The following is a 10,000-nucleotide window of genomic DNA, read 5'->3' on the forward strand; positions in this document are numbered from 1 at the left end:
GGGTTTCTAGAACCTGTACCAAGGAAGCAGACGCCCTCCATGTCACAGAGCTCCATGAAGACTATGACTTATCCCTGTGCAAAGGGTTGTGGGGCAAGAATCGGATGAGAGAAGACTGAAGGACAGAGCCAATAGATCCACCGCTATTGTCCATTACCCCTGTGGAGTGGGAAAAGAGGAGTAAAAGGGGCAGGAGCTCCTGCAGCCTCATGGTTGCAATAACTGTCATGGAGCATCTCAGCTGTCTGGGAGTATGGGAGGATTCCTTTCCACTACTCTCTTTGGAATGCCCTAAACCAAGCCCAGCTATTGGGGGCATAGTGCAGGATGAATGAGGGTTTGAGTCAAAGATAGTTACACGCATAACTCTTGTGTGTGTGAATGAGAGAGTACTTTTTAAGGCTATTTGTTTAGCAGGGAACAGAGTCTCCTGTAATAATTACGATACAAGCGACAACACTTTATGTATAATAGTGTGACCTAAGAATGGAATAAAAGCATTGGCCTTGCATTTCCTTGCTGATGTCAAATGGAAAATGCCTTACCTATTAATTATTCTAATTATTATCTCCACCATTCCATGAATGATGGGTATTTTTCATCCCAAGAGGAACCAGGGATCGTTCAAGAGATGTGACAAGAGGCCCAACATCTTAGGCCACGCATTCTGTTACACACCAGAAGAAATTAGAACAAGAAATGCTCTTGTTCTCATGGAAGATGCAGTAAAGTTAAGAATAAACATAATTTCAGAAGCTCTACTGGTGATTGTAATTGCTATGGCAATGATGGTTCTAATGAATAGAACATACAGGTATTCTCAAAATAATAGCTCAAAACATGGGACACTTCAGGACTGAAGGACAAGCTTTAGGTCCCAGGCTTGGAACATCCAGATACCTTAAAAAACATCCACCAACATAAATGTGAAAGAAGATTTGAAATCTAAGCTTAAAAGGCTACTTAATGCTCAGGCCTGAACTTTTAGTTGATGTTCCGTGCTTTGTTTAATCCTGCTTCCAGGTTTTTCTTTGTACATTAGTGGAGAGCATTTAATCCAAATTTTGGAGTATAGATTTGAAGCAAAGGCCAACCTAGAGCTGAACTCACAAAAGATTTCTCTTTCTACATCCAAACTTTTAGGCGAGGGGAATTAAGCCTAAATGGTGAAGAGGTCCCTGAGTTAGGCAATCTGAGCTGTGTGAAAGCTACAAGGGAAGAGTCAGGGATATCCATTTGAGGCTCAGGAAATAGAGTTTATTAGGCCTTTTTAGCACTGTGAGGACTTTCACTTTTTCCCTTAGTATTTTTAGCTGATTACTGAAGTTGGAGGAACGATGCAGAGTAGGGAGTTTAGTCAGGGGTGAGCTAGAACACTAGTTGCCAGGGTTCAGGGTGCTCTTTTTCAGGGAAGTGTGCATTTGCCTCACTGTTCCAACTAATAGCAAACAATTCTATTCTTTGGGATTCAATGTTTTTGTTAGCAGAATTAAATTTGTTAGTTGGGGGACACTCCTCCTAGCTTATTGTGTGGTCCACCAATCAGCTTTCTCCTTGTTTGGGCCCCTACTGTGTACAGATGTTGGCCTGGTACTCTGTCCTTAACTCTGGAACCCACTGATCTGTTCATTGATGACCTTTAGGACAGCTATTTTCCCAGGCTGATTTATGTGATTGAAATAGGTGGGTGAATTGGAAGCAGTTTGTTTTGGCACATTGTATGGGAGCTTTGGGGTTTTCATATTCTGTTAACTGGTATGATTTTAAATTCTTGGACAGCACCCAGAGCAAAGGATGTGTACTTTTATAAATCTAAATAAATAAATGGTTCTAGCCCGAAATAGCTTGTCCTCCTGGTAGAGTATAGATAGTTTGTTCATATAAATAAGGAAGTATTTCTGGTCCTGAAGACTGAGTGCCTTCAATTCTGCATCAGATTGATCTGGATCTGAGCTGGTTCAGATTATCATATTATTTAGGAAGAGATATAGGTTGATTTGCTGTGATCTTGACCTGGCTTTGATGAGTATTGAGTATTTGGGGACACTTGTAGTGGTGATTTGCATTGCATTCTGTATGCACACTTTAGGGAACTACAATTGCATTGCCTCATGGGAATGAAAAGATAGGATATTGAATGAATATTGTGGTTTTTGTTAATGTTATTTTAATCAAAGAAGAATGGCTGAGGAACAGTATTGAGGTCTAGTGAGTAACTGTTCTGCACCATCTTCAGTGCCCATTTGTTTGAAGTTGGGTCCTAACAGGTGGGCATAAACTTGTCTTTTTCAGCCTACTAGGCCTATGTGTTTATTGTCATGCTGTGGATTTGGCTGGACTAGATGAGGAGTTAAAGGAGGTTTGTCTGGGTTTGGCTGTGGGATTGTGGCTTCACAACTTTACTCTGAATATAGTAGTTGGAACCCAATGAGAATATTCCTTTGGGAAGTATCACTGAAATATCTGTTTGGTTTTTCTGATAGTACTTATATTCCTTTTGTGGAACTTACAGGGAACAAACCATGAGTGTTTAGATTTCTCAGTATTCCAGAGTCAATAATGTTGGTTTTACTCACATCAATTTTACACCATTGTAGCTTCACTGAGTTAAATGGAATTACTCCAGATTATTACAGAATCTGGTCCATTGTTTCCATGGACTCAATAAAAATGTGGCTCTGGAGAATACAGAAGAACAGAGGATTTAAAATTCATGGTCTGAGCCAATTCTGTCTTCTGGCTACAAAATTGGATGCCATTGCTCTGAACGGAAAACACATGTCATCTACAGAGACACCTAAGCTGTCTATTGGCACCCACCAATAATTTCTGCATCATTTCTCCCTCTGTGTCCTCTCACTCTCATCTTCAAACCTTCTTTTTTGTTGCCTCCTGTTCCTGAAATTCCTTCAGTGTTCTAGAGCAACTAGCATCTACCCTATCTCCTTTCAAACTACTTCTCAAAACTCACTACTCCTTTGAAACCCACATCAGCAAAAATATTGTCCCCCACCCAACTCTCCTTTCTCAAAACACTGTAAAACAGAACATTCCTATGAGTCCCCTAATGTATCTGAGTTGTGTTGTCTTTCTCTCTCTAGAGAGAAATTCATAATGGCCCAGAGGAGTCACATTTTTTAAATTGTCACACCAAGACATGGCTGCCTCTGGGAAAGAAGCAATAGAAAGGGATGCCTAGAGGTAGACTCCATAGGGATTCAAAATGATGTCAAAAGAAAAGGAGTACTTGTGGCACCTTAGAGACTAACACATTTATTTGAGCATAAGCTTTTGTGAGCTACAGCTCACTTCATCGGATGCATGCAGTGGAAAATACAGTGGGGAGATTTTATACACACAGAGAACATGAAACAAGAGGGGTTACCATACACACTGTAATGAGAGTGATCAGGTAAGGTGAGCTATTACCAGCAGGAGAGAAAAAAAACCTTTTGTAGTGATAATCAAGGTAGGCCATTTCCAGCAGTTGACAAGAACGTGTGAGGAACAGTAGGGGGGAAATAGTTTTACTTTGTGTAATGACCCATCCACTCCCAGACTTTATTCAAGACAAATTTAATGGTGTCCAGTTTGCAAATTAATTCCAATTCAGCAGTCTTTCGTTGGAGCCTGTTTTTGAAGTTTTTTTGTTGAAGAATTGCCACTTTTAGGTCTGTAATTGAGGGACCAGAGAGACTGAAGTGTTCTCCAACTGGTTTTTGAATGTTATAATTCTTGACGTCTGATTTGTGTTGATTCTTTTACGTAGAGACTATCTGGTTTGGCCAATGTACATGGCAGAGGGGCATTGCTGGCACATATCACATAGGTAGATGTATAGGTGAACGAGCCTCTGATAGTGTGGCTATTACATCAGGCTTGAATAAAGATTGGGAGTGGATGAGTCTTACACAAAGTAAAACTATTTTCCCAGGTTTATTCCCCCCTCCCCGCACTGTTCCTCACACGTTCTTGTCAACTGCTGGAAACGGCCCACCTTGATTATCACTACAAAAGATTTTTTTTCTCTCCTGCTGGTAATAGCTCCCCTTACCTGATCACTCTCATTACAGTGTGTATGGTAACCCCTCTTGTTTCATGTTCTCTGTGTGTATAAAATCTCCCCACTGTATTTTCCACTGCATGCATCCGATGAAGTGAGCTGTAGCTCATGAAAGCTTATGCTCAAATAAATTTGTTAGTCTCTAAGGTGCCACAAGTACTCCTTTTCTTTTTGCGGATACAGACTAACACAGCTGCTATTCTGAAAATTATGTCAGGTTTCCTTCTACTTTCTCATCAATAGGGTCTTTGAAGAAGAAGGCTTTTCAGAAAGAATAACTATCTCCTTAGTTAAAAATGCTACTGTGGTTTCAGTTTTGGGCATGGAAGTTGTGTTAGCTTTAGTGCCTTAAATAGTGTGCAGCCTCATGGTTTGCAGCGCTTCTTTTGCCTCCATCAGGGTTTTCTCATTCAGTTTTGATGATGTCTTTGAAAGAGGAATGCAGATGCATAGCTTCATTCAGTTTTGATTTTGAAGGCAGGTGGATATTTTATCCTCTTCTTTCTTTTCTGGCAGTGTGCCAAAAGTATTGATAACTCTTGCACACTGTGTCTATGAATTCCAGGGGAAGAAATCAAAGGCACTGGTCTTGTCAAACTGCACTGATTTTCACACTGATAGTTTCTCTTTCACAGTGCAGCCACTACTATTTTCTTTTATGTTTCAAAGATTTCCTAGGTTTTGTTGTTGTTCTTGGTTTTTATAGTGTTAGTGTTTATGTGAAAGAGAAGACTGTTTGGCTAAAAGAGAAAATTAGCTTTTTGAGACCTGGAAATCGTCAGCTGGAATTTTCGGATGGAACGGAAATCTTTTCACATCCTCAGATGAAGAAGAGTCAGGGAATGTGGAGACACCCCCCCCCCCCCCCCCGGACCCACAAGAATATAGGCCAGCCTTGTTATATTGCCGGAGGAGAGGATACTTCCTTCTTTACCAACCAAGGATAATTCCCAATAAAGTGCATGAGCATGGTAGCTTCTGGAAGAGGGTAGATGTTCAGTTACCCCACCAACCAGGTGAATCTGAGTGTAGCCTCTTGGGGTAAGCTCTTTTGCTGTGAAGAAACTGAGTTTAGCCTGTGAGGTCCTGATGCTCACGGAAGGAACTATGACTGTGGCAGGTGAACTTGGTTGCTTCTCAGCAGTCTGACACTGAGCCCCTTTCTTTGGCAGAGTGTGGACTTATGCGCTGAGGGCAAAACAATTCTGTCATATGTTGCTGTACTTCTTTGACCACTCTGCCATTTTGAGAGAGGTGACAGAGCCTGGTAAGGGAAGCCTCCAGATAGCAGCCCTGTGGAAATGTTTTCCTAAAAGCACTAAATGGGATACATTTTGTAGAAGAAGAAGAGTTAAAGGAAGAAAAACTGATCTTGCTGAATCTCCAAAGCCCCAGAGAAATAAAGAACAAGAAAGCAACAACACAGGAGGGCCTGAACTACTGCTCTTGTCTGGCCAATAGAGAAAGAACTGACTGGTAGCAGAGCAACTGCTGAGGAACAAGGTGCCACAAGTACTCCTTTTCTTTTTGCTGAGGAACAGGATCTACACTTCCTGTCAAAGACTTGAATCCCCCTGACTGTGAAAAGTTTTTAACATGCTGATTATGCTAATGTACACTGAGGGACTTTTCCTAAAGGGGAGCTATTGACACAACTGACCTTCTAAGTTATTTGGGTCTATGATGTGAATCTGTACTTGGAGAGAACTTAACTTGCAGTCAATGGTGCTGTTCTCTGCCTACCTGGGTAGCCCTTAGTATGCTGATTCATGACAGCGCATATGCATACAGTTCACCATCTGAGTGCAGGTGCTGCTGAGTATGTGCACTCAAGTTTGAGGGCCTGATTCTGATCTCACACCAGTTTTACGGGAGAAATGCAATTTTCTCCTCTGAGTTACACTTGTTTCACACCAGTGTAGGGGAGCACTGAATCAAATCCTGTAACATTTAGTAATCCTTCAACAGAACAATTTATCGGAACGTTTTCACTCCTTCATACCTAAGTTCCATCCCAGAATGAATTTGGGGATGAAGTCTAATTCTGGGACTATAGGGACATACAGTGGAAATCATGACGCAAATTTAACTATGAGTGTGGACAGCTTGGCAGTTGCTGTCTGCTGTTGATCATAGTGACTTGCAGCTTCTAATATTTGAAGTAAGGACTGGGGAAATGGAAAAAAAGTGATAATTGGGTTAACTTCTGTCACGTCTCCAAGCCCTTGCTTCTAGAGCAGGGACGGAAAAAAAGATTGACAAATAATTCCATGATGTCCCTCTTCTCGCCACATTACAATACTTGGCCTAGTCCAGCTTCCACTGAACTCAGTGAAAAACTTCCACGCATTTCAGTAGGAGCAGGATCTAACCACTACTAACCTTCTATGAATCTATGAATCACTGGTACAGTTATCACTCGAGCAACCTTTAAATCACGGCATTCCCAGACTGTAATACTTTTCATTAACTGTATACCTACCCTGCAACTGAATGTTTAAAAAAATAAAAATAAACATCTGTGTTTTATCTTGTGGTAAAACTATGATGGTGTTGGTTACCTTATTTAACCCCTGCCTTAAAAAAAAGAGGCATTGTACAGTTGCAGAAAAAAACCAACATATTTCTTTCAGACATTGAGTCATTTAAATTTCTCAACTTGTGCTTTCTCTTCTTTAGAAAATTAGTCAGCTCCTCTTGCTTTCTACATCTATGGTATTCTTGCACTTCCAAGGAAATAATACCTTGATAATCTGCACTTCAAAACCCAAGTCAATAATTGCCTTTGATGATGGTGGGAGGGGGGGGAAGGAACCTTCCTCAGCAAGGCTCCAGCAAAGAAATGCTGGAAAAAAAGATGCAAGAACTCTTGCTGCACTTCCATGTTTCAATGTATTTTACCCCTCTATTTGCCAACAATGCAACAATGATTTGTTAAATATATCAAATCTCTAAACAATAGAAGCATCACACTGAATCAAGACCCCTTTAATTATTAGGATACATGACAATTCAACAAAATATTTTAAATCAACTTGCAAAAAGACGCATCAAGAGCCTATACACAAAAATACACTTATTATCATGCCTGAAGGATATTCATGAAGAATGTGAAAATAACTGTAATTTATTTAGGACCTGGAAGTATGAAATAATAAGCTACCGAACCATCAAAATTGTTTTGCTGTTGTTATCTGACATGAGGGCAGACCTTGTCTAGCTTTAAGTTTTATAGTAATAAGACCTTGGAAACAAAACCTTGAATAAACTGAACATAAAGAAAAGGGAAATGTGTCCTTGCGTAAATAGATATTGTGTCTATCACCTTCCTCTAAAAAGGTTTCTCAACTTTAGAGGCACGTAATAGGTGTAAAGTCAATACATGCCAGAATATGTCTGAGTGTTCTGCAATGCCCAGACCAGTCATTTTATAACATAAAAAAAATAAAAATACTAACAACAACAAAAACCAAAACCAACACTCCATTTTTGTTTAGCAGTTTTACAGCTGCTAGCATTGTATCCTCCTCCACCCCAAAGATTAATAGCTATGCTTCTGACTCATTTTTCATAATACATTTTAACCCACAATTTAGAGCCTATCTTAAGTTTTCAGTTCAGAGGTAGCAGTCATAGTCTCGTTGAAAGTTTTAAAACAAAAAACCCTCTTAATTTTAATCCTACCTTCTTCTGAAGTAGTCATATCTTGTCTCTCAAAGAAAGATTTGTCTGGAAAGAAACGTCCATGCTTCCATGCAAAAGCATTCTGCAGGTCTATCCTGTCCATAAAAATAATTGTTTTCAAATCTCCGCCTGCTTTTCTGGCAGGCCTAGTTGGTGGTTTTTCTTGGTTTCTATAGTTTACTGACGTCAACAGGAAATCTTGTGTCTAACAAATGTTACATTCAGGTAATATGCTGCTTCCTAGCCCATCAACAGATTTAATGGGAAAGATCAGCTCTGCTCAAGGATAACAACTGTGAATCACCTGAACAGCTCAAAGGAGTAGTCGTGGTGGGGGAGTGGAAACCATTAAGGTGGAAATGAGGTCTTCCACTGGAGGTGTTACTGTCTTGCAAAGTTATTTGTGAAAGAGGTCTGTGTGTGTGTGTTACAACAGCATCTTGCTTCTGATTACATCTAAGACACTAAAAGAAAAGGAGTACTTGTGGCACCTTAGAGACTAACAAATTTATTTGATTGTTAGTCTCTAAGGTGCCACAAGTACTTCTTTTCTTTTTGCGAATACAGACTAACACAGCTGCTACTCTGAAACCTGTCATCTAAGACACTGCCACCAAACCTGAGCTTCACTCATTCAGAACTTTGTCAAACACAAGTAAATGCTTCTAAACTCAATATGCTAATGTTAAGCTTTGTACAGACTTGAATCTGAATTTTTGTTTCGTTTCAGATGCTTAACATGCTAAACCTCATGGGGTGGGTCTCAGAACTTTAGCTCCCTCTCCCAAGTCTCCCTGTTTAACATTCTATTTCAATTCATACCTTTGTAAAAACTGGTGAATCTTTGTTTAAATATTTTACTCCTTTGAAAGTGCAGGCCCTGTTCCTAACACATTAAACCCTTCTGTCCGCCTGTTTTCAAAATAGCATCATTGCACCTCACAATTGACAAAACCAGACAACGGTGAAAGGGACGGTGACATGGCAGACACAAAAGCTCAACACATTATGGCCACTCTAAACAGAGTACAAAAGCAAGGGAGTCAGTGATGTGTAAACCAAACAATGTGAGGGGAAAAATATTGAATAATTTCTGTCATGAGGCATTGACTAAAGCCAGGCTCTAATTGAATTAAACTCCCATTTATTTGCTCAGGCCTAAACAACAGGCTGGAAAAAAAAAACTTAAGGTTTGTTCAACTGTTCTGAGGTACCACCTTTCCTCACCCCTGTATAAATCCACCATCTGTGCTCACATGCGCACATGTTCCATCTCACAACAAATGCACTGAGACCCTACCATGCACAGAAGCCAAAAAAGCACAAGGCACACAAAAGCTCCCCAGGCTGCTCCAGGTCTAAAGGAGCAAAAGGGGGAGAAAAGATCCTTTGCTCATTGCCCAGGTGAGATAGCCTGGTGCGTCCTCTCAGCCTCGACACGCGTCAAGTAAAAGAAAGGTTAAAATTAGAAAATTCAATTTATTTGATAATTTCCCAGAATAATTAGAGTTAATATGGGTTAATTAATATGCAAATCTCTCAGCAGATGTTCTGCAGCAGGGCCTGTGTGAGAAAACAGCCTTTGCTTTCTCCTACGTGATTTTGGCTGTCAGTTATTGGGTATAATTACTGTAACTAACCGAATACACACAAAACCTTTGGAATATAAAATTGTTACAGTTCTAGTTCTGCACAAGCTGCTACTTTTCTGCAATAAAAGCGAACAATTTCTTTCAGAAAATAGGAGCCTTTTTGTTCCTTTCTTGATTTAAAAAGAAGAAATGAATCAAGTAAATGGCTTATCTTTTTTCTATGCATAATTAGGTCAGCATTATATGAACATTCCAATGAGCAGTGGTACAAACGTACATATAAAATGATAGCTCAAACCACCTGCAAAATCACATAAAATTGTTTTATTCAGAATCTTTTTCTTCTGCACCAGAACTTTGAAATGCTGCATGTCTTTCCTGCCAACATCGCCAACATTTTCTAAATTCAAAGGGATCCTACAACTTTGTTGAAAAAAAGCCCACCAACAACATTTGCTTCAAAGGCACCAATGAATTTCAGATTGATAAAACAAGTAATAACACATATAATATTTTTAAAGGTACATAAATGCTGTGCTGGGTATGGGTTTTTTGGGGGATCAGGGGAGAAATAATTGCAGGGAAGAATTTTCAACTTTTCAAAATGCTTTCACTTTGAACAAATAATGATAGAGTTTTCTCTGCAGTTCATCTGTCTGCA

The 10,000-nt window shown here is 39.8% G+C and overlaps 1 protein-coding gene across 4 annotated transcripts in view; it reads right to left on the reverse strand.

The window, feature by feature from the left end:
- ZEB2 (zinc finger E-box binding homeobox 2) overlaps positions 1-10,000 on the reverse strand; it is a 130,918-nt gene that overhangs the window by 41,814 nt on the left and 79,104 nt on the right. For 2 of the 4 annotated variants that reach the window (XM_075117821.1, XM_048868823.2), the window contains exon 1: positions 7,748-7,866. The exons of the other annotated variants lie outside the window; for them this stretch is intronic. In XM_075117821.1, the coding sequence (XP_074973922.1) occupies positions 7,748-7,850 (103 nt within the window). In that variant the 5' untranslated portion in view covers positions 7,851-7,866. Of the gene's footprint in view, positions 1-7,747; positions 7,867-10,000 lie in introns of those variants that run through there. 4 annotated transcript variants of the gene reach the window in all.

Source organism: Caretta caretta, chromosome 11 (genome assembly GCF_965140235.1).
Source record: "Caretta caretta isolate rCarCar2 chromosome 11, rCarCar1.hap1, whole genome shotgun sequence".
Taxonomy (NCBI): domain Eukaryota; kingdom Metazoa; phylum Chordata; order Testudines; family Cheloniidae; genus Caretta; species Caretta caretta.